This window comes from Tachypleus tridentatus, chromosome 4, assembly GCF_004210375.1.
Source record: "Tachypleus tridentatus isolate NWPU-2018 chromosome 4, ASM421037v1, whole genome shotgun sequence".
NCBI classification, from domain to species: domain Eukaryota; kingdom Metazoa; phylum Arthropoda; class Merostomata; order Xiphosura; family Limulidae; genus Tachypleus; species Tachypleus tridentatus.
In genome coordinates, this window is record NC_134828.1 from 74,242,843 (window position 1) to 74,267,341 (window position 24,499).

General features: G+C 33.2%; 1 protein-coding gene and 1 long non-coding RNA gene across 8 annotated transcripts in view; one reads left to right on the forward strand and one right to left on the reverse strand.

Annotated features, from left to right (window-relative positions):
* The window catches only part of LOC143249451 (uncharacterized), a 202,706-nt gene that overhangs the window by 17,186 nt on the left and 161,021 nt on the right, over nucleotides 1–24,499 (forward strand). For 3 of the 7 annotated variants that reach the window (XM_076499313.1, XM_076499314.1, XM_076499315.1), the window contains one exon: nucleotides 10,647–11,146. The exons of the other annotated variants lie outside the window; for them this stretch is intronic. In XM_076499313.1, the coding sequence (XP_076355428.1) occupies nucleotides 10,647–10,658 (12 nt within the window). In that variant the 3' untranslated portion in view covers nucleotides 10,659–11,146. Of the gene's footprint in view, nucleotides 1–10,646; nucleotides 11,147–24,499 lie in introns of those variants that run through there. 7 annotated transcript variants of the gene reach the window in all.
* The window catches only part of LOC143249452 (uncharacterized), a 32,364-nt gene continuing 9,811 nt past the window's right edge, over nucleotides 1,947–24,499 (reverse strand). The window contains exon 2 of the long non-coding RNA XR_013027783.1: nucleotides 1,947–24,188. This is a non-coding gene — a long non-coding RNA (uncharacterized LOC143249452). The remainder of the gene's footprint in view (nucleotides 24,189–24,499) is intronic.

Genomic DNA, 24,499 nt, shown 5'->3' on the forward strand with positions numbered 1-24,499 from the left:
TGCTAGTACTGTGAACTGGTAAGTACTGACTGATTTCAAAACCTGTGCATATTCAAGTAATTCATATTCACATGGTGTTTAAAATTACATGCCCTCTTAAAGACTGGGTTTTAATGTCTTTTCGTGCAGTTTTAAAGAAAAACAAGATTTACAGCAGAAAGTAGTTGGGTTTGTAGGAAAAATTACCAAAGACAATCTCTTGTTCTTAAAGACCCAAATGACTCCCCCTAGATTAATTAAATGAATCTTTTTCAGTACATTGTAAACTAAAGAAAACAAATGATTTTTACTTTTTTCTCTTTGTACATTTTATCAATCTTGCACCCAATTATTGAAAAAATAAATTAATCTTCTAATTTTTTCTAGACCAAAATTTTTTTGTCCTAATTTCTAAGAAGCCTGAATTTTTTTTGTGTAATTACAGATAGTAATTGCTTTGATTTGTAATTACTCACAGAAGTAAAACTTTTATAGTTAAACTACCTATTATCAGGTAGTGTCTAACCAGTTATTAAAGTTGGAAAGATTAAGTGTTTTAATTTATAGTATCTTGACTGTATTCTAAGTACTCTATTTGCCTGTTTTGTGAGTTTCATAGAATTGCTTCAGCAGTACAAGTAAAAACTAAATACATATACATGTACAAAAAGTTGTTTAAATTGATAGCTTCTTTCCACATGTTAATAGTGAACAAAATGATATAAGAGTTCAGTTAAATGTGACGTAGCATGTTCACATTATGGGTAGACATAAAAGGATAAACTGCAGGACAAAACTTTGGAATGCTTAAGTATTAAATGTTGTTAGCCTAATATTACGCTAGTAGATAGATGAGAACTGTTTCTGTAAAGCTTATCTGAGTTCAAGAAAAGAAGCCAGGAACAAGACATTCCAAGAAAAATGTGTACTTAAATGACTTCTTATTGGGCTAGAAAAGTGCACTGAAAAGGAGTGCAAGATAGAATGAATTTTCATTAGCACAAAACTTGTTAGTGAATTATGTTGAGTGATGTACAAATAGTTTTGTGAAACAAAGTAGACCAATGGATAAGTATACTGAAGAGTACAAAAACATATAAAAGCAATATAAACAAATAATTGTTTAATAAACTTTATTGCAAGAAATGTTAATGACAAGTAGTTAATAGTTTACGAAAAAAAATGCATGCATATTAAATGTTGGTTCCATTATTCAGAGAATGTAAATTTGTATACATGCTTATTTCAACAAAAACTGACTAATAGACATTGATGTTATAACAATATTTACAAGGAATAAATGGTAACTGTTAAATTGTTATTAGTTAGTATGTATAAAGACAAAGTTATGATACAAAGATGTGTTTGTGCTTATAAACAAAACTAATATCAGTGTAAAGGAAAAAACAAGTAACAATTTTAATGAAATTAATGATAAAATTTAAGTGACTGATATTAAAACAAAATATTGTTTCATACTCATTAAAGTTCATAACTTGATTTTTAAAAAATCATGTACCTTGCATTTGTTGACAAACTGAATATGAAGATTTTGCTTAAGAGAAACTTGATGAAAAGAATACCTGATTAGAAACTTCTGTGGACATTTGTCTAAAAATGTTTGGATAACATTTTGAGATGCAGATGTTAATTAGCTTAAATTGGTTGAGCTTTTCAGGTGAAATGTTATTGAAATGCATCCATAACTGAAAACTAGTTGTTCCCTGAAATATGTAAAATAAAAAATGAACTGGTTGAGTTGCAGGGATTTAAAGATTAAAATGTGAAAGATCATGATTGTAGTAGATAACAGCCTTGAGCAAGATGAATGTTATCAGAATTTAGTTTTCAGTTAAACTGAATGCAAATTTCTTTTCCATTTATAGATCATGAAGTTGTTTATTCAGTCATCTGAGTTGGTGTCTGATTTGATAGTTTCTTACACACACACACACACACACACACACACACACACACAACATAATTACATAACATGACATACAATAATAAAATAATTTAATAAAAGTTTAAAATACATAAGTATATACATTAGAATAAACTATATTTCAAGCAACTTACAAAAGGGAATGTAGCTTTAATATTCAATCCTTTAATTCTATTATAAGAGTTATAGCAGATCTTAAGACAGTTTTGAGTTGCTTGAAAAACTGACATTATGTTCAGAAAGGTCAGAGCAATAACATTTAGACACTGATTTGTATACTTTGAACTAGACGTTTTGTTGAAAATTCAGTTGTCGGCTTTCATTCATTATGATGTTGATTAAAATGAGTAAATAGATATTCATTTAGATGTGTTACTTTTTTTTGTATGTGGTCAAAAATGACTTCATGGTTTGATCTGTGACATGTTGGAATACATTGGTCATACTAAATGCATCTAAGAAGTGAAGTGTATTGCAACTAATACAGGGTGTTTGGAAAGTCACTGTGCACTTGTATATTTATTAACAGACAAAACTGCTCAGTGACTTTCTGAACACCCTGTACATGCTACATTTCCATGTATTATGGTTTTGGAAATATATTTTATTAACTGTATAGAACAAAAATTAGTATAGTTGTAAAGGTCTTTCATTTAAGTAGTAATAGTTTCCTGCACTATACAGGACTTGCTTAATTTTCTAGTTTCTAAACCTAAACATTTACTACCTGTTAATAATCATTTAGTGTTAACTATCAAGATGCAATTTAAGTGTAGTTATTATACACAAGAGGAAATGTTCAACTAGCTGTACTGTTAACCTCTGAGAAAGTTTTACAATATATGTAAAACTAGTTTAATTCTCTATCTGTTAATTTCAATAAACAGCTGTTGCTTTTTCAATAACAAAAGTAAAGAGACAGGCTAACAAGTTTGCATTATATATGAATATCAACAGTTAAAAACTGGAACTACTGAAACCTATATTAGCATACTGTATGAAAGCATGTAGAAAGCTATGAAGGTCAACATTTACAAATCAATGCAATGTATCATCTTATACATCTGATTTGATGATATTCTCAGAATACAGTATGTTATAACAGAGGTGTATTCAATGCTGGAAAATGGAGGGGGCATAAACTATGGCTTATTTCTCAGAGTAGATACTGAACATGCTATAAACTTTTGGAGCATACTAAATTGTGACCTTATAACAGACAAAACAGTTCATTTCTGAGTACCTAATTTGTTTGCAAACTACAATTTTAGGAGAAATAAGAAACGTTGTTTCTGTGTGTGTGTGTGTGTGTGTGTGTGTGCATGCACACAGTATGAGGGAGGGGGATTTAAGGCAGGCCAAAATGAAAGGTACCAAATCCCATATGAGTCTGCTATAATCTCTGAGGAAATATCTCAAGGTATATCCATGACAAATCTCTAAGATAAAAGGAAACTTTATATAAATATTTAAATTTTGGACCCTGTAAAACCACAAGTTTAAATCTTTTAGTTTGTTGGAGATTTTGTAAGGTATTTTTGTGTACAGTTTCATTTAGGTTGGTCAAAATGTAGAGGAATGGTAAGACAACCTTAATTGTGTGAAATTGTTTAACCTCTTATTCCAGCTAAAATTGTATTGTAGCAAGGGTGTTAAAATGTATGCTTTACAGTCTGTGGGTGATCTTTTAATCTATCATTGTATAAGATCACTTGTATATTGATCAAAATTTAAAGGAATAGCAGGCCAAAAGCCATAGCTTTGCTAAGTACTTTTACCACTAAAATCGGAAGGGAAGAATCTTAAATCTTTCCATTTTATTCTGTGGGGATTGTTGCAAGGCATATTTATGCCAAGTGTCATTTGGATTGATGGAAATAAGAGAAGCTGTAGGCCAAAGTATATTTTGTAATGTTTGATCTCCTAAAAATCTAAAGGGAGTTAAGTAAATAAAACTGAAAGTTTGTGGTGTTTTAGACTAATGTATGTACTCAGTTTCAAGACAGTTTGCCCTAGAATTAGTATAGTGGGTGTACCATTGTAATTATTGGAAAGAACAGTTTTGTGCATATTCAACTGACATATTTCAGTATAGTTTCGTGTAATTTTGTATAATTATTAGCTTATGATATTTTCACGTAATATTAATGGTAAGTTACATGGTGAGTATCACACTGAATTTTGTAACATTCTTATGGTCTGGATATTTTTTTAATGGGTAGTACATTAGGCAGTGAAGCAAAGGATCCAACGTTTGAGCCATGATATCACTGATTATTATCCTTTTTTTGTGAGAGCATTATAACTGTCAGTTAATCCCTTTTATTTGTTTAGTTTATTCAAGGTATTAGGTGATATTGACTGGTTCCCCTCCACCCTCTTCTGGTTAGGAGTACCTAGAATTAAGGATGGCTTTCTCTGGTCATTTAGTCTATGGTTGTACAATGTATCATTAAACTTGAAAAGGTCAACACCACTTCTGATCCTTTGTGCTAATTATCTCATTATGGCTAATAGATTGTAACAAATCGCTGATCCATTGGTGTTGCTATTATTGTCAGAAAATATATTGGCTGACCTATATGGTGGTTAGTCCAAATTGGAACTATCTAAACAATCTGATACTTAATACATTAATAGTATATGATCTATAAAGAAAAAATAAATCCCATGTACAATAATCCGTGGGGTAAATGCAACTGTATAATATTATTGCTTGTATTATAAGATTTTATCTGTGTATGTTGAGTTTGCAGTACGCATAAAGTAAAAACAAAAATATTCGAATTTTTCAGTTGCTTTTGATTTCAGCGATTTTGATCAACATTTTAACTAGACTTTCTGTAGCATACATTACCAACTGAGGTTGATTGTTTGGAATAATCGCGTTATTTTGCTTAACTTGTAGAGTGGATACTTAGTGCTGTAAATGTACGTATATTTAAAAAAAAAAGTGTAGTTACCACATTACCGTCATTGGTTGGAACATGCCTATTCAGTCATGTTGTGACGTTGATGACATAGTTTGGTTTTTATAATTTGTCGCATTAAAATAATTATTTTTAAGGGTTATTAGCACATTACGTTACGTATTAGTTGATGACTTCATGTTTAACATCTTTAGAAACTTGACGGTTATACTTATCTGTACATTGTTTTAAGTTATTATAAATTAGATAATTAGACATTGACCTTCTCATATTCCACACTTGTTAGATAAGACACTGACCGTCTGATATTCCATTTATGCTCGACGAGCAGCTGCCTAGTTTTCAAGAGATAACTGTGTATGACGTCATTCATTTTTTCGTGTAAGCTTATCTACCTGGTGGAGAAGGAGACTGTTCTGACGTTAGTTATCACGTTCGCTCAGGTAGTAGGCGGATAATCTTCCGTTACCGTGTATCCCGAGTTAGTCTGCTCGCCTATACTAATACCGAGGTAAGACTACAATTCGAAAAGGTCGAGTCGAGACATTGGGAAAGAAAATGTCAAGTGATACTAACATGCTCGGAGCTATTGATGAATGTTTATTACAAAGATGTATGGCGCTGCCAAGATGGCCAATGATTATCGTGTATATATTTCCACCTGTGGCACACGATTGAACATTCTATTGTATTATGTAATGTTTATAACATTGATAATGATTTGTAGACCGCTTTCCCTCATGATCGTTGAATTCAAATATTGATTTTTTCTCTTAACTCAGAGAACAGCGATTTTGACGTGTTATATTCTTTACTTTGCAGCGTTTCGCAACTTGAACCTTTCTCTTCGTCTCGCACCATCTCGTTGCCATAGCGACGAGACGTGAGGCCTAAAGGTTTTAATCTTTTGCAGCCATATTGAATGTGTGGCCTAGTGAACAATGGAGCTTATTGGAGTTGATCAATGGTCGGGGAATCCTTTTAGCTTACGAAACTTGCGACATAATGAGACGGCAGTATTTGTGTAGATAAACAAGATTTTCTTATCAATAGTTTTAATTTATCTCAAACAATGTTGAAAGCTGTCTTGAGGAAAAAGCAAAACGTAACTATAAAGTTAAAAACGTTCAACATCAATAAAAAACAAATAAAATGCTAGTCTTACAAGAACATAGTGAGTTACGAGAAGTTTCAGTTTTTTGGCTTGTTTTAACTTGGAAAATATTAGATGTTTATAAAAAATTTTTAAAAAAGTTGGTTGCTATATGCAGTTAAATATGGGAGGGTTTTCGTTCTCACGTGGTTTACTTCGGAAAAATTGACATTCACTACAATATTACAGAACTGGGATCGGAATATTTCTCAACCTTTCAGTGTTTGAAAAGTCAGGGTATTCAGAGAGTATGGATTTAACGAGCCTAAGTGTACTATAATTGCGTGTGAAAGCTCTTTTTGGAAGATTTAGAAACTCATTGCAGTGTTCGTGAAATATGCTTTTACTCATTTCAGACCAGATTTGTAACGTCAAAACGAGATGTTTTTCAAATTATTAAAATACCGTGGATAAGTGTCCCTCTCCATCCATTAAAAAAAGTTTGAAACTGTTACAATATACTTCCCTGTACCTGTATGATGGTATAATATGTGGTTAAATAACCATTTTTCTGTAGTCCCACACACAATTCGTTCGTGTTATTAACTCTAGAAATAACGTTCATAAATTGTGGGCTATTTATTCTTTTGTAATGAACTGTGAATTGAAAGAACCTTACAAAAAAAAAAAAATAGTAAACTGAGTGGATTATTGTTTTTAATGCTTTCTGAGGAGAAGTTCCCTCTTTAAAACACATTTGCTAAAGTTAAAGTACAACATTCAAAGAGTTTAAATTAATCAATATACTTCAAACTGCACCTACTGAAATTTGAGTAAATTAAGAATTAGAGATTTTCGGTGCCACCGGAAATTTATGGAGAATGGAGGTAGTGTTGCAATACGCCAGTATGTTGGGTCAACATTGTTTTAATACTGTTCTTGTTCCACAATAACGTGTTGGGGGTAATATGTTGGAAACGTTTTGTAAGAAATTGTTTCCGCCCACAAGCTAAAAGGAAATGTATGATTGACAATCTCAAGCATGCGCAGCAGTAGTGATAGTTTAGAACCTCCACGCAACCTACTTTGAACTGTTGGAGTTGACATTGTTTCGCAGTGAAGAACGGTTACATCAGTCAGTCATCTAATTACTTGTATAATGTTATTGAAGACTATGGCTATGGGACGCAAGTACTGACGATTTTAAGAACAGAAATAAGAAGAAAGATGAAGGGCATTTTAGATGCTCTTCTAACGATTGAAAAATACCACGTGTTCTATTTTAAAAAAAAAAATCGCACCCGCCTCCGAGTTTTCCTTTTTTGTGACTCATTTAAAATTACAAGTTACGCTGCAAGTGAGAAGTTCAATTAACGAATCCATGACAGTTTCTGAGGCACAAGTGTTTTTAATTTACAAACATGTACGGTAACGTGAACACGATTCCAACAATGTTTTGTTGGCTTCCAACTCCAACATGTTGATGTAGCGTAAATCTGCCTAAGTTGAAGCATATATATCAACATTTATTATTTTTTGCAATAAGTAAGGAATATTTTACCTCGACATTTATTGGTATTGAAATAGCCCCCATTTTGGTTAATTCCTGCGTTTACTTAGTTCAAATACAACGCAAGGTATATAGCCAGTTATTCGAGCCGTAAAATACTTAAAAGAATACAACTGGAATACATTAATTAAATATCCACAAGAACCACTGGTTGACTGCTGTAATTATGTGATTTATAATTGGCAGTTCACTATGATATAAAGTCGATTTTTGGTTTAAAAAAATACAAATATAGTTAAGATATTTGTAAAAATTGGCAGATTAAAGTTGATAGGGTTTACAAGTATGTTATTAATGTTTCCGACTTATTCTAATTTGATATTCTAAAGAAAATTAATAGATCAACCGGGAACCAAGACAATATTCCAAGAACCGGAATTTCTGGTCATCCTAGCCACAAAGCCTAGCATACTGCGACTAAAATCATTAAGGTTAAGTTATTAATAGTGATGTAGTCAGTTTTACTCTTCTCTAGCGGCTCGACGTTAACCTTCATAGTTTAAAGCACGGAAAGTATGGGTTCGACTCGTGCGTTATATACAACGTAGTAAGTTTTGCAACTTCCATTTTAAACTTCCAAAGAATTTTAATTTTTTTATATTGAAATTCATTATTAATGCCCAAAATTTACTTGGACAATTTTAATTACCAGACTTTGAAAAGTGTCCACTGTTATGGTTTATTTAAGAACAATGTTTTATTATTTCTTAATCTAAGTAGGATTGTCAGTATAAGTTATAAACTGTACATTAGTTAAAGAACAAGACCAAAATTATATTCTTCAATTTCTTTAACTTACTATTTTATTAAACAGTAGTAATACTCAAATGATAGAAATGGTGTTTTCTTAAATTTACAAACATCATATATTTTCATTTATTTAATATTCTGAAATAAATTTTTTTACCGTATTTTATAGCCTTATTTATCATGTTTTCAGACAGGTTTAAACTTGAATGGACGTACATCACATCGAAGTAAGGTTTTACTTGATATCACAGGATTTATTAAACTGTTATACATCAGAGATTGAGGACGACAACGGGATTAACACGTTTTTCGTTTAATGAAATATTTTTTTTTTGTGTAATTCGTTAAAAATTGCGTCATTATGAAAATGTACAGTGTTATCCCGTGTTTATCTCGGAGGCTTCCTGTTGTGTAGGGGTACCAGATTTGATCCCAGGACTTTAAAATATGGATTACCACAGGTGTATGGTAGTCTTTTCCTTGGTGACTCTCTTAGAATACTATAGTAGTTTAAATAAAACTGTTTCACAAGAAATTATTGGCAACATTAATAAATTATAGTACTTTTTATATAAAAAAATGTAGAGATTTCCACGATAAGGTTCAAAGATTGACTTTTTTTCTGGGCGTCACCTGTAGTTTTGATCACCTTTTCAGAGTTTAGTATTGATAAAATGCGTGGTTAGACATGAGATTTACTCGTACCATTCTGAGACAATATATGCGATTTATACGTGATATTTCTCATAAGTGTCTGCACAGCCATCATGATATTGAAGAAGTGACACAATAAGAATATATTATTTGTTAGTCACTGGGCGGAATTCCCTATTCAAAAGTTGACACTGGCTTATATGAAAAGTCAGTGACCCCCCCCCAAAAAAAAAAAAAAAAAAAAAAAGCAAGGGAGCATCTCGAAACACTATCCATGATGCCCGAAATTGGGAATATTTTGGTTAACTTTTCCAACGTCTTATGGCTTCTGCAGATTTCTATTTTAAGAAATTTAGATCCTCAAAACAACGTTTTCTATAGTGTTATATCATATGGTTAGGTTATAGTTATGTAATATTGGTGTAAACGGTTGTAACAAGTTTATCTTGTGTTTAACTACAGTAGTACTATAATTAGAAGATAAGACGAATTCGTCGGAACTTGTTAACCGTACCTATTTGTTCGTTCTAAATGATCACATTCTCTTTGTAGCAGTACAGTGAGCATTGAGCAGAGCGTGTGGGTAAACTTTTCCTGGGAATGTAAATGTCCCTCTTGCTGGTAAATGAGCTACAGTATTATGACCAATCATTTGATGTGGTTAAAAAGTTTTTTGTTTTGAAATTACAAAGATAATTTTGAAGATTAGGCTTGCACAATACTGCTTTTAATAGCTAAGGTTCCAAGCAACATTTCAGTTTTTTTGTTTTTTTTTACAACTCTTCAACATTCATTTACTGTTTTTGTGTTAGAACGACTACGGTGAAAGTGTTATGAGAAGTGTTAAGTACTCCAGTAACAATAAAACCTGGAAAAAGTACTCGAGGTAAAGTAGTGGTTTTGAAATTACATTATTGAAACCACATTACGTCGGATTGTTTTGTTGTTGTTTTTTCATTAAGCTTGGGTAAATAGCCCTTAAGTGGACGCTTGTTTTAAATGACGGTCTACAAATGTTTGAAAAGAAACGTTTTTAGAAGCTAGTATTGGTTTCAGTAAAGCAAATGCATGTTTTTTTTTAGAAATCACTGGCTAAACTTGGAATGTGAATTTGACAGTCACTGAACTTAGGGGTAATGTAATAAAAGAAGGGTTACAACCTTTATTATTCATTGGGGCAGGGGTCGGCAACCTGGGGCTTCTTGAGGAGATTACTTCGGTTCTCGGGTTACTGTGAAGAAGTTGAGTGTCTTTCAGGCACAATGAATGTTAAAAATTTAATCTCAACATTTGTATTTTTTTATTTATTGAGAATAGAGTTGTGCTGTTAATATTTAAGTTAACTACAAAAATCCCTTAGAAGTCTCAGCTAGGCAATAAAAAATCACTTAGGGGAATCGAACCTTTAATTTTTGCGTTATAAATTTCAACTTTTTTTAGAGCGCTAGGACATGTTGCAGCTCTCGAAATGCTTTGGTCTTAGAGAGAAATAAAAGCGTTGCTGACCCCTGCACTTTTATTTTCATTTGCGTTTTTTTTTTTTTTTTTTTAGTTGCTCTCGTATCTTGTTTGATTTCTCATGCATGCTATTACGTGTTTTTATACATATAATCGGTATTTTGTAGTTTTAAGCATGGGTTTCGTTTTTCTACTTTTGTTTGTTTTACTCTGTTTATTCGTGTTAGCATGTAAATATTCCGTTTTCCCCGTCTGTTTTATTTGCAGATTAGAGTGTGACGTGCGACCTGGCCTGGTAAGTTAGCCAACCGGACAGCAGAAGACTCGTGTTGGAGAGTGCGTGCGTCGATATATTTTGTTGACCTACTTTCTAGTATCCTTTATTCGCCGTGGTCTTTTGTTACATAAACATAATGTGCATATTAGTGTTTAGGCAGAGCGATAGTGTGAGGACGTCTTGTAAAGACAGTGGTGACGACGATGTAAGACAAGAGTGGCTGCGTTTCTCGTCAAGAAACATTGATGTCATTATTTTGTGACAATAGGAGGATGTAGCCGGTTAAATGGCCGCTCACATGCACAAATATATAATCTTAGACGTTTTTTTTTTAAATATTTTTTTAAGTAACTTTCAATGATCTCTAGCTGTAAAGCACATGTATGTTGTTCATGAAATATTGTAAAATGTATTTGGTATTAAAAGTTGTTCACCGCGCTCCATGTTTAACATTCTTGAATTAGAAGAGCGGCGAGTTGAAGTGTAAAAATTGAAGTCTGATTTTGTTTTTACTTTGTTTCAGCTGATTAATCACAGAATAGTTAGGTAACATCTGTAATTTCTTTTAGTGGTGCCACCTGCTAACACTTACTGCGATATACACGGTAATAGTTTAAAATCCGTTTTTGTCTTTATGGGGCTTGCTACTAGCTAAACGTCTTTATCCATTTTTAACAAACTGTCTAGTGCTGAGAAAACGTACAGCGCAATTCTTAATTGTATCAAATACACAATTTAAACATTGCATATTTTATTGTAGATGTACCTAAAGGTGGAGTTTTTTTTCTTTATTGCAAATACCGGAAGAAAACATTTGTTGCGTACATAATATTTAGAGTGTAGGTTTGACGTATAGGAGGGAATGATGGGTAATTTACTCTTAAGTAGTCTCTTAATTTGCACTTACGATGTCAGAACACTTGAATATATATATATAAAATAAACTAAAATAAATATACAACAGTTTTGTATTACACAAGATCGTATTTTCTAATCCAATCAATTTTTGTTATTAAAAAAAAAAAAACAAACTCAGCTGGGAACATTTAAAGAATTTGTAACTAAAGTCTTGGAAAGTGTTGGTCGTTCTTATTCTGAGGGGAAACCACTGAAGATTGTTCAGGTATGACCGGTTTTGACTGCACTCCTTGCGGGGTGCCTCACAAAAAAATAACCAACAAAAACCACTTTGCATAGAGGTTGGCATATATAGAATAACATTGTTGAATAGAGTCACGGTTTTCATATATTATTTGATGGTATGTTAGTCATTAAGAGAGCTTTTGCGTCGCCATCTGTTGAATGCTTGGATAGTTATTGGAAGAATGGTAAAGTGGAGTAGTAGTATAGTCGAGAAATTAAAAGTACTGTCTCGCTTAATCTTTAAAACACGATATTTATTATTTTTTAAAACTCAAAACACTTTTTCATATATAATTAGTGGTTCGTCTTTATTGCTGTACTGTGTGTTTACGAACCTTGTATTTGACATTTTGTAAGCTATTATTTTTAGTGTAATTGTTTCTAATTTCAAGGTATGTCGTATGTGAAGTCATTAGTTCTTCAAAGTAGTACTTACTGGGTTTCATGTTTGTTTGTTTTTAAATCTAAACTGCGATTTTAATAAAACACGATTCTTTAACTGGAGAAAACATTAATCTACTGTACTTAGATTTTGAGCAATTATTAAATCAATTGGCGTCATTTAACGTATAAACAAAATAAAAGTGTATATCATTTTGCGATCAGTCTAGCAATTGATTTCTAAAGTTAAAGAAATTCCTGATGAACAGTTAGAGAGGTGATGTATATTATTCGGAAACTCCAACCTGCACTCTTTCCCCTAAATATGCGCATAACGCCACCTTTTTCATACCATCAAATACTGCTTATCAACTCGAATTTAGATGATAAATACAAAATGAATTTAAATCAAGGAACATATAAAGTGATATATTAACTTGTACTGCTATTTTGATTCGGCCGCTGATTTATACTTAGAGATTTACCAAATCTTATCTCAACGTGGTTGCCATTAACAATGAAATATGTTAAAGTTGATTATTGTTAACAATGAAAACAAACAACTTGGTTACCGATAACAATGAGAAGAAATAATAACTTGGTTACCGTGAACAAAGAGAAATAATGTGTCATCCTTTGAGTATGTAGTTAATTGGAAACGTACCAGTACGAAACCAAAAATGAGGCCAATCTACGGAGTTGGAAAATAGTTTCGTCAATTCATTTTCAACATGGAGTTTGAAAAAATTAGCAATTTTTGTTCATTCTCAGTTAATTAAAAAATACGTTGCAGGACAAAAAACAAATGGGACGTTACTGTTAAGCCTGCTGATGTATTTTATCTGTTTGCCGAAGCATTACTTGGTTTATTTATTAAAACAATCGAGTTGAATCCTATTTCCCTACGGTTCTTCTGGATTCGATGTGTGGAGTACATTTACCAAGATGCCGAAGGATGTAGTGTTCGATTGCAAATAATTCTTTGAGAAGTATGGCTTATTCTTGGTCTACAGATGCCAATAGATAATTACGGTGTCAAATGTGTTGTTCAAACTCACTCTGCAGATGCTACATCGGACTATGATTTAGTGATTGTGCTTGTTAAGGAAGATTACTGGAGTTACTAAGCATGATCTATAAATATATTCGGACAATATGAATGCGATGGATTATTGTGTTATCTTGTGAGTATCTTAGGTCATCAGCATAGAAATTCAGCATTCTAAGATGAACGTGATGAACAAGAGCATTCAGGTATGATCCGGATCCCACTAGTCCATGAGGTTAATCCCAGTTACAATAACTAGTTTTTTCCACAACATTTTCTGCAACTTGCACTGTCGGAAAAAAATGAGCTAGATCAACTGGATCACCTCTCCATCTTTTAGACGTACTCTGTTTTCAGTAAATGGTGCTTTTCTGTTCGCACCTGGATACAGGCTTTAGAAGTAGTGGAGGATTTAAGGTTGTGTGGGCCCTAAACCCCATGAAATTTTACATAGGATAAAATTATCAAAGGGCCTCCATTAAGACCATAAGCCCTGAGGCTGGGCTTTCTCACACCTCTACTTAAATATGCCACTGTTATGAAGTAATTATCGGTGATAATATTTTACGTTCGAGGATGGTGGAAAACAGTCAGTTGCGATACATTTTACTTCTGTCACCTTTTAAGTCTGCCTATTCGTATTTCTTTCTTTCTTGATTTGTCATTAGCGGTTGGTGGCTAAAGTATGCATTTGGGGAATAGGCATTACATTTAAATTGTCTGTGAGGGTCTCTGAATAGGTATTTTTAAACTGTCTGGCAAAGGAGCTGTCTTTTAATTAGGGCGCTTCTTCTCTACGAAAATTCACTTTTCCTGATTTGCTTTAACATGACTATTACGTATTTGTAGGATTCACAAAAGTCATTAGACATTTATCACTTGATCAGTCTGTATCAACACAAACGTTTTAATGTTCTACAAATGTGAGGGCAGGGACTTGATGAAGTCATCAATTAGAATAGTTATATATGCACTATTTAGCTGCATGTTTTCATAAATATATACATATATATGCTAAAATGGACTTTACATATCCAGATAAGGTACTGGTTTTAGCCTTTCAACATTTAGCGTTAAAACTTTGTTACGGCTTTAATTACTAGGCCGGCGTGCTAGGAGTTAGCATGCCCGGACTGTGAACCTAAGGATTCAAGGTTCCTGACTCGTTGATGTAAAAATGCGCTCAGTATTTTGAAACTGAAGATGTGCTAAAAGAGTAACGATCGAATCCCACTATTTGAGTGAACAACAGTAGTCCAAGAGTTGGCTGTGGGTGCGGCTGATCAGCTGCTTTCTCTATAGTCTTAGTGCAAAATTAGGGAGTATGTGCAAAACAGCCTTTGTTTGGCCTTGCGTGAAATTTTAAATTAAAGAAGAAAGCTTTAGTTTTCCATTTCAATTTCACGGTAAGTGTCGTCTAGTGTTACTTGGCTTTCGTATCTGTTGGTAATGTTTTATTTTATTTTTTATTAGGACTAGTCCAATGAAGTAATATTAAACTGTTACAGTCCACCAACAAAGAAAAATCGGGCTAGGACATGATTTGGTCTTAACTGATCTTTTAAAGTGTTGGTGAACTTCGTTATCTAAATCAGAGTTAGCAGATGGAAGTTTACTATCACTGTAGATAAGTGACGACATGAAGCTTATCTTTTAAACTTACAGTTAACGCATGGAGCAGTTTCGTCTTATGAAGTTTTTAATTTAGTGCAGAAAAATTTATTAAAGATAAAATAATTATTGATAGTGTGCATAAACATTTTAATGATATTTTTATAAGCTATTTCGTGGAGGCATTATAATGTGTCGGTTAATCCCTCTATTCGTTTGCAAAAAGTAACCTAAGAATTGGCGGTGTGATGATGACTAGTTGCTTTCCCGCTAGTCTATCATTGCTATGTTAGGGACTGCTAGCGCAGATAGCCCTCGTGTAACTTTGAGCGAAATTGAAACCAAATCAAGGCTATTTAAGCATCAAATTCATTGTGGGTCCATAACTTTATTGGTCACATCTGGAATAACGTACGAATTTGTGGGTTTGAATCCCGTCACCGAACATGCTTGTCCTTTCAACTTTGGTGGGCGTTATGATGCCAAGATGCGCTTTGTACTTTGGGATCCTGGGTCCCCTATAAGAGAGACAGTCAGATGTCACTATTCAAACAGATAGAGTAGTTCCAGAGTTGACAGTGGGTGATGTTGACTAACTCTCCTCTTGCCTGTCGCTTTCAAACTAGAGACGTCCAATAAAAATAACTCTTTCGTAGCTTTGCGTCAAATTTGGCAAACAAAATAATGTTACACTGGGGAGGTTTGGCAGACCAATCATACAGAGTGGATTAAAGGAAGACAACTATTAATACAACTAAGGCATTTCGTACTATTGAAACCACTCCAATAGCAAATGTATAAAATATCGAAACTTGACTTGTCTGAAGAGTATCGTAAATACTAAAGTCTATGTTTTTAGCGAAATATTAATATTATTACATGTCTTTGAGTGTCTGTGGTTGATGCTGTCATGTTAAGTGTATACAAACTTGGCGTCGTCTAAAGAGGTTATATCAGTCTGATTGAAAAAGTTTAAGATTTTTCATGTCAGTAATGTGCAGATTGAGCTTTCTCGGTATATGTCCAAGATGTAACTTTCTCTGTACTACCGACTGTTGGTAGCTTTTAAGTCATATTCGTTTTCTTTAACCCTTAAACGGCGGCCATCATCAATTAATGTTGCTACCTACAACATTCCAGCTGTTTAAGGGTCAGAAGAAATAAATTTAGTCTGTTTAAAACATTTTATCTAAATTTATTTTAAACTAATGTTTCCTCCCATCTTTTAACTTATGTGCATCGTCATAGTTAATTTATAAAACTCGACTCCATACAGAGTACTAACTACACGTCTGAAGTGTTTCCATAGTTACATCTTTTTTAGAAACGTTTCGTATTTTGTGAGCTGAATATAATGTTCCCTTGGCCTAACGACAAACATCTCTCGCGAATGTTGGATAGTGGCATTCCACCTCTAATGATGCCTCCACCAGACCACAATGTTAGAGACACGACCGTGAGAATCACTCATCGCTGTTCTCCTACAGTGTTAGGTTTTTTTTTTTTCTTCATTAAAACTTTGGAGAGGTAGTGGGGCAAGAGAAGTTTCACTTTAATTTTTAATGATTCACAAACACGCTTCATCCAGAACACGTGTTGTCAGACGGTAGCAACATGTGTGGCGGAAGCCGTGTCATAAACAAAACCTAAACCTAACTGCCAGTCTGAAACACACTAGCGTCAGTAGACGTTATAGCAGAAACTGTAAAATATTTCACCGGGAGTAGGGGTACGTGCTGCAAAAAGGTTTATAACGATGTCTTGCCATACAGTTACCAGGTTCCTTATGTGTTCAAGAAATACTTTGTTTTTCTGTATTCAACGTTCAAAAATACTAGTTTTCCTTGTGATAAATATTTTTCTTTATTTTGCGAATGCTTTCAATTTACATTCATATGTTAAACTTAGAACTTTGATTCAACGTTAGTCATTATTTACGTTATAACTATGTTGAATGGTGGGACAGTAGAAAGTCATCGGATTCATAGTGTTAAAATTAGAGGTTCGATTCCTCCCGGAAGACACACCAGATAAACCGATGTGGCTTTGCTTATAAGAAGACAAAGACACGTTATACACGTTTTTTTTCTTTATAACAAATGCTAGTCTATGCTTACTTATTCAGTATATTCTATTAAATCTTTTGATAAAAATTAAACAATACTCATTTTATAGGAGACGTGCTATATTTTGTTTACTTCAGTTATGATTTCTGTTTTGTTCCAAATTTAGCTGTTATCAGACCACTGGATTTTTATCTTGTACAACAGATACAGACCCCCAGTGGCTCAGCGGTATGTCTGCGGACTTACAACGCTAAAAAACGGGTTTCGATACCAGTGGTGGGCAGAGCACAGATAGTCCATTGTGCAGCTTTGTTCTTAACTCAAAACAACAACAAACAGATATAACAATGTTTTATTATTATTCCAAATTTATCACGTATTTCTACCGAACTCTAAATCTTGTTTTATTCTTAACTGAATATTGATTATGTTTACGTAAAAGTTTTCAGCTGTTTAACAAACGGTTTATCGTTTTCATAACAAAGGTGGATTTTTTTGTTTTATTTTTAAACATACGGTATAGTTTTCCCTTCCAGATGTTCAACATAATTTTTTTTATTAACATTATTAATTATGTCAGTGTATATTTATTCGTTGCATGTTCAAGACGTATTTACATCCCAATCTGTGGGGTTTGCCGGAACATTTTGCCTTTGTATACATACCACAGTGATATAATAATTGTGTACAAATTTAGTTGGTTCGTCATGGCCAGGTGGGTTAAGGCATTCGACTCGTAATCTGAGGGTCGCGGGTTCAAATCCCTGCCGCACTACATATGCTCGCCCTTTCAGCGGTGGGGGCGTTATAATGTGATGGTCAATCGTATTAATTCTTTGGTAAAAGTAGTAGTCCAAGAGTTGGCGGTGGGTTGTGATGACTAGCTGCCTTTCCTCTAGTCTTACGCTACTAAATTAGGGACGGCTAGCGCAGATAGCCCTCGTGTAGCTTTGCGCAAAATTAAAAAATAAAAACAAATTTAGTTTAAGCTATCAATCAAATTCTCCAGAAAGATTTAGTTAATCCTTTTTTAAGCTAACTATACACTGCTCATACTATGCAAGAATTCACGGTGTTTCTAATGCTCAAATAATATTAAGTCTATTTGATTTTCGGTATGGATTAATGATTTTAAAATTACAATAAATATAAAACATTTTTTTGTTTCACACATTTATAGTTCTTGGGATGATTTAGGATTTTGTGATACAGCTCGTGTATAACTCACATTGACGTTTCACGATTTTCAAATTTACTTCGTATTCGTTTAAACGAATCTAAAGTAAGCGTTTTATGTTTAATCTACAGAGAAATTCACGAATTATTTATGCGATGAAGCAAATACTTCATGAAGTGATGCATTTGTTTTAATTTTCGTCCCATATTGTCACTTAATGATAATCGAGTTATTTTTTGTTCATATTTATTAATTTTACTTGAATTAGAAAGGGAATCATTTATCATATATTGGATATAAGAATTGACACATCTTAGTGTAATAAACAACGAAGTTACACTTTTAGATATACGCATATCTATTTATCTACTCGAGATAACAAACCGTGATTATAATAAATATTTATACCACGTTACGTTCATACTTTGCGATAACAATACTGCACGTATTACTATTTGCTTACTTGAGATAAACAGTTATGATACCAAACACTATTTATATCACAGTGTTTTGGTGCTCTTCGACGTTAACATCAGTAAAAACAAAACAAAAAAACAAACACCTTATGGTCACATCAAGAGATTATCATTACACCTACTGAGGCTAAACAAAGACTCCATTACGAGTTAACATAATACACGTATTAAGAACATGTAGTTCTGTTCACAATACACAATCTTATTGTAATTAATGCTGTGTTCTTACGTTACTGCTTAATACATTGTTGAGCTTAGAAGATAGTATTATTTAACAAAGTTATATAGATACAATCAGGAGCTATAAGGTATAGATGTATAAAACAAAACACAGCAAAATTTTAGTTTTGGTATTTTTTTTATAAAGTCCAACCTCCATTTGTATTAATCTTCGTCAGTGACACCTGCTTGTGATTCTCCAACTGAAGCCATATAGAAAGACGTCACACCCCTTAATTATGTTTCTGCACATTTACATAGCATTTACCATTTCTCCCACTGATTAAAGGAAGACATATGTAACTTGGATACTGCTTCTGTTCTATTTACCACGGATGTGGAACAGTCGTATCTCTCAATCTCTGTCGAAGATAATATAAATTATGTTATGGAGATGTTGAACGAAAACTTAACTAATCTTGTGCCTTTAAGTATCGTAACCGACTAGTTAAAATCAGCCCTGTTCTTTGTCTCTAATAAATTACTTTAGGTTCAATGGATATTAAAAAATAACAACCAGATCGTAGGAGATGCAGTAACGCTCATGCATTTCATATAAAAAAAAAAAAAAATCTTATAGATCGGAGAACTAAATACACAAGCATATATATAAGCCCGACAATTTGGTATCGTTTAATTGACTATATATTTAATATCAGGAAATCCGACTTAGATTCACCAGTAAACCTCTACGGATTTCTTAATATAGTACATGCCTTCAAAAAGTACTTTAAATATTCAACATCTGATAAACAGTTAGCTTCGTACCCCAGAGGGTCAGTAGTAAGTTTACAAACTTACGACGCCAAAATCTGGTGGGCAGAGCACAGATATTCCATTGTATATCTTTAAGCTAAAACAAACAAACAAAACTGTTACCATCTTAAGCACTACTGTTTAAAGAGGATTCTGGAACCGTAAAAATATATATGAAACTAAGAAGCTGTGTTTAATCTATAATTCACACCCCACTTCAGTAGTAACACAAACCATTATTTATAGTTTTTTTATACTGTATCGAAAAAATATGTAATCTTAAGGTTTTTATGGAAAAAAATCGAATATCCAGTTAGATAATTCAGAATACGATAGGAGAGTTTGATTCCATAAAGAAAGAAAGGAACAACAGCTCGTGTCCTAAAAGAAAGGAAAACTTCATGATTTAAACCGTACGTAAGTGACAAACTAAAGAGAGAAATATATTTAAAAAAATTGTTCTTAGAGCTGGATAAACCTTTAAAATCTATTTCAATAGAAACGGCATACCGTAAATAAGATCCCCAAACAAATTAAGAGCATCCGAGGCTGATAGAGAAAACAAATATCCAATTAAAAACATGATGTATGAAATCACATGGAGATAATTCTCAGAAACTTATACAGGCGAAACTGGTAGATCATAGCATGTTTTAAGACAGAGAAGACTTTCATAATTTGAACTAAGGAAACTTAATAGCAGAACACTATCGGAAAAAAGAAGGGGAAAAACTGTGTAGCAAAAACGGAAAACCATTATCTAAGGTAGACATTTTGAGAAAAGAACATAATTACTTTCAACCGGAAAATCAAAGAATCGATTTTAATATCTATGAAAATCGCTGAAGACTAAGCGAAACAAAGGTTGGACATTATGAAAACATTCGTACTTTAAATCTCTTAATTATGTATTTACAACGTTATTTCGTAACATATAAATTCAGCAGTGTATTACATGACAATACAGTATTAGTTACTGTAATATAGTGTCTTGTGAATAGAATACCGTTCTGGTCTTAACACGTGTGTTACAAGGCCTGAAGGATCTTTCTGGGCCCCAGTATTCGTAATGATAAGTTCGTTATGAAGCCGTGAAACGAAGTATCGAGCAAAAAACAACAAAAAAAAAACAACTTTTATTTCACTGGTTGCAGTACTCGTAGTAAAAAAAAAGAAGAGGCATATGTACCAAAACATAGATAAAATTAAAAGGCATCGTTGAGGTTTCCCTATAAAAATGGCCAGGGAGTAAGGGAGCTCTACTCGTAATCTGAAAGTCGTAGGTTCGAATTTCCGTTCCACTAAATATACTCGTCCTTTCAGCCGTGGGGGCTATATTATATTACGATCAATCCTACTATTCGTTGATAAAAGAGTAGCCCAAGATTTGGCGGTGGGTAGTGATAACTGTCCGACTTCCATCTTGTCTTGGCCAGGTGGTGGGGCGCTTGACTCGTAATTTGAGGTTCGTGGGGTCGAATCCACGTCACACCAAACATGCTTGCCATTTCAGCCGTGGAGGCGTTATAATGTAATGGTCAATCTCACTATTTGTTGGCAAAAAAAGAGCTCAAGAGTTGGCGGTGAGTGGTGATGACTAGCTGCCTTTCTTCTAGTCTTACACCGCTAAATTAGGGACGGCTAGCGCAGATAGCTTTTGTGTAGCTTTGTGCGAATTAAAAAAAACAACAAACAAGCACAATACGCAACTCGTCCTTCCCTGCCAATATGTATTGATTTCTATTTTTCACAATATCCACTTGGATACTTAAACACGAATAATCTTCCATAAAATTAGCAAACCAGACATGACATACTTGCCACAGTACTATTTTTACTATGTGTTTTAAAAATATCTCAATCGATTATCGAAATTAATATATCTCATGTTTATATATATATATATGAGCAAACTTAAATATTTTGGACATGTTTGATAAATGATTACCATTAAAAGTAGAAGAGCGCTTATCTGAACAACAAAAGTGTTATTAAAAGTACTCATTAACATTAAGTGTATTTTTAGCAAGAATGACGAGTATTTTTCAACTGACCAGAACCAAACGAACTATTTTGTAGCTTTCACATGTAGAATATAACTATACTCTTTTGTTTTGTCGCAACCTACATCCTCCAGACAAGTCTCTGCGCTTCATTAAGTTACGGTGCATTCCCTCTACCAACCCCTTCATCGTCAGTAGCCGTGCGAGTTAAAAGTTGCCTATTGTTAAAAGTGTTTTGCCGCCTGTTGGTAAAAACAAGTCAAGAACATATGTGGAGACAACTTTTTATCAGCTAGGCAGGCCTAGACATTCATAACAATGCTCCTCGACAGAGATTATGGTTGAAAATTAATTTCAGATATGTGTTGTACAACAATACAGAATCGAATAGACGTGATTTGTTCTTTTCTTTAATTTAGAAAGTGTATTGTAAGATTGCTTCTCATTAATTATTCAGATATATAGGTGTTAATGTTTGTTAAACGTAAATAACCTTTCTATAGTGTTTCATCAGCGAATTTAAAAAAATAAACATAAAAAATAAAATATTAGAAAAAATCTCTGCAGGACTCTTATTGGGCATATGAAAAGATGTGATGTCACCTGAGATTATTACCACGCAAAATTATTATGATTCCTAAAATTATAGTTTATTACAGTTTAATAAAGGTTATTGTTAACTGCAACGCTTAAACAATGGGACATTTGTTTTGGTCCCATCACGGTTATTGCAACCCGTTTTTAGCCTTAATAAGCCTTCAGGTTTATCGCTGACCCGTTGAGTGGGCTATTGTTAAAAGTAAGAATACGTTTGCAGAAAAAGAAAAAAATAATAGTATATTTAACTGATACTAAGACACAAACTCGTGCATTTAAGCACATACATATATATACATATAAAAAACGATGTTACAAGTGAAATCTAAAAGTGAAAATCGGTTTCCACTGAAGATCATCCCCCCCTCGGCAGCTCAGTGGTAAGTCGTAAGGCTTATGACACTAAAAATGAAGTTTCAGTTCCTACGGTGAGTAGTGCAAAGACAGCTCATTACGTAGTTAGCAAACAAACCCTACAATAAATTGTTGAAAATAAAGACATTGTGGTGATAGAAGGTCTTAAAGAATAAATTAAAATATTCAGTGACACCACACTTTTATCACTTGATTTGTTTCACGAACTTTAACGATAAGTTTTTGTAAGTTGCCAGTGCTGATTAACGATGTATTGTGTTACCGTGTCAAAGATTTGAATCAGTAGAGGCCAGTTTGCTGGCTTTTTGCAGATTGTAAAGTACGTGTATTTGAACTGAAGACAGTAACCGCGTATATACATGGTTTCAAAGAGAATAAGAAAGGTTACAGTTTAGTTTCAATTAGTCACAACAAAAGTTAATAGTGGCTACTTTCATACATGCCTATAATATATTAAACTGGGTAGTAAAACAAGGCACGTTAAAACGCTTTCAGTATAGGTTTTAAAACCACATATAAAAGGTAGGCCTATGATTCAGAACTAACTACTGCAGTTCATTTTGTTTTTGTTGTACATTGCTTAGCTTAAATAAGAAATGTAGAGATAGGCCTATGGTTCAAAACTAACTACTGCAGCTAGTTTTGCTTTTACTGTACCTTGTTTGGATTAAATAAGAAATGTGGATTTAGGCTTATGGTTCAGAATTAACTACTGTAGCTATTTTTGTTTTTATTGTACCTTGTTTGGATTGAATAAGAAATATGGAGAGAGGCTAACTACTGCAGCTAGTTTTGCTTTTACTGTACCTTTTTTGGATTAAATAAGAAATGTCGAGTTAGGCGTATGGTTCAGAAGTAACTACTACAACTAGTTTTTTGTTGTTTTTTTGTAACTTGATTGTATTAAATAAGAAACATTGGTTTGTATAAGGCAACCGCAAACACACAATCTGCTTAATATAGTGTTCAAACAAATTACAGGTTCTGTTAGCATAGCTAAGTCAAGGACAGAAATATTCGAAGTTTTTCACAACTTCGATGGAAACTATCAATTGTGATCCGACATCGGTTTTTGTCTTTAGGCGTTTTTTTTCGTTAAGAACGAACAGCAATATTTTAAAATCTGGGAACAGATGGTCTGTTATGCAGCTTTGCACTAAAACAAACAGTAATTTTCCCGAAAATTGTATTCGATTTTTTTTTGTTAATGTGTGTGTATGTGTGCAATTGTAGATATTTTTAGCAACGAGTCAAGGAACTCTGTGTACTGTTGTTAGAGCTCATTTGCGTCCATTGTTGAAATGCGATGATCACGTATCCACCGACATGTCATGATGTGTCCGATGGAAACAGCTTGCACATAAAAAAAAAAGTCATATCAGAATAATGAGATCAATCGTATGAAGTTACGATATCTACAAAATAATAAAAACAACAACAAAAAACAAAGTACATGTCACTTTCAAACAAATGGACAACAACTGTGGAACTCGACACTTCTGGGGTAAATCTTGAAGAATGTACAAAAGTAACAGATGGAGAAAACGATGTTACAAAAGATTGTAGATTAGTCTTTCAATATTTTTCCCACTTGTGTCACGCTGAGCTTGGCAGTTACTGCCCGTTTCATCTTTGTTCTTCATGAAGACTTGGCTTACATCATCTGTAGAAGAATGTAATCTGTAAGCAAAGACAAGTGATACAAATCTATATAAACATGTAAAGATGTGGTGTTAAAATAGCAAATTAAATAAGATAATTGGGGAACTTAGCTCCTTTTCTTTCTTTGCAACAGGAAGTAGAAGCTACCTAAATTAAAAGTTTGAGCTAACTGGTGGTGATTTTTGAGTTAAGTTTATATACGTTTAGACCTGAGAGTTATTAAAACCTTATTAAATTGTAGAAGTTCTAAGTAAAACTCTGCAATGGTTTGTCCATGCTGGAGGGAAATCAGTTAGTTAACAACACTAATTATAATTAAATCTTGAGTT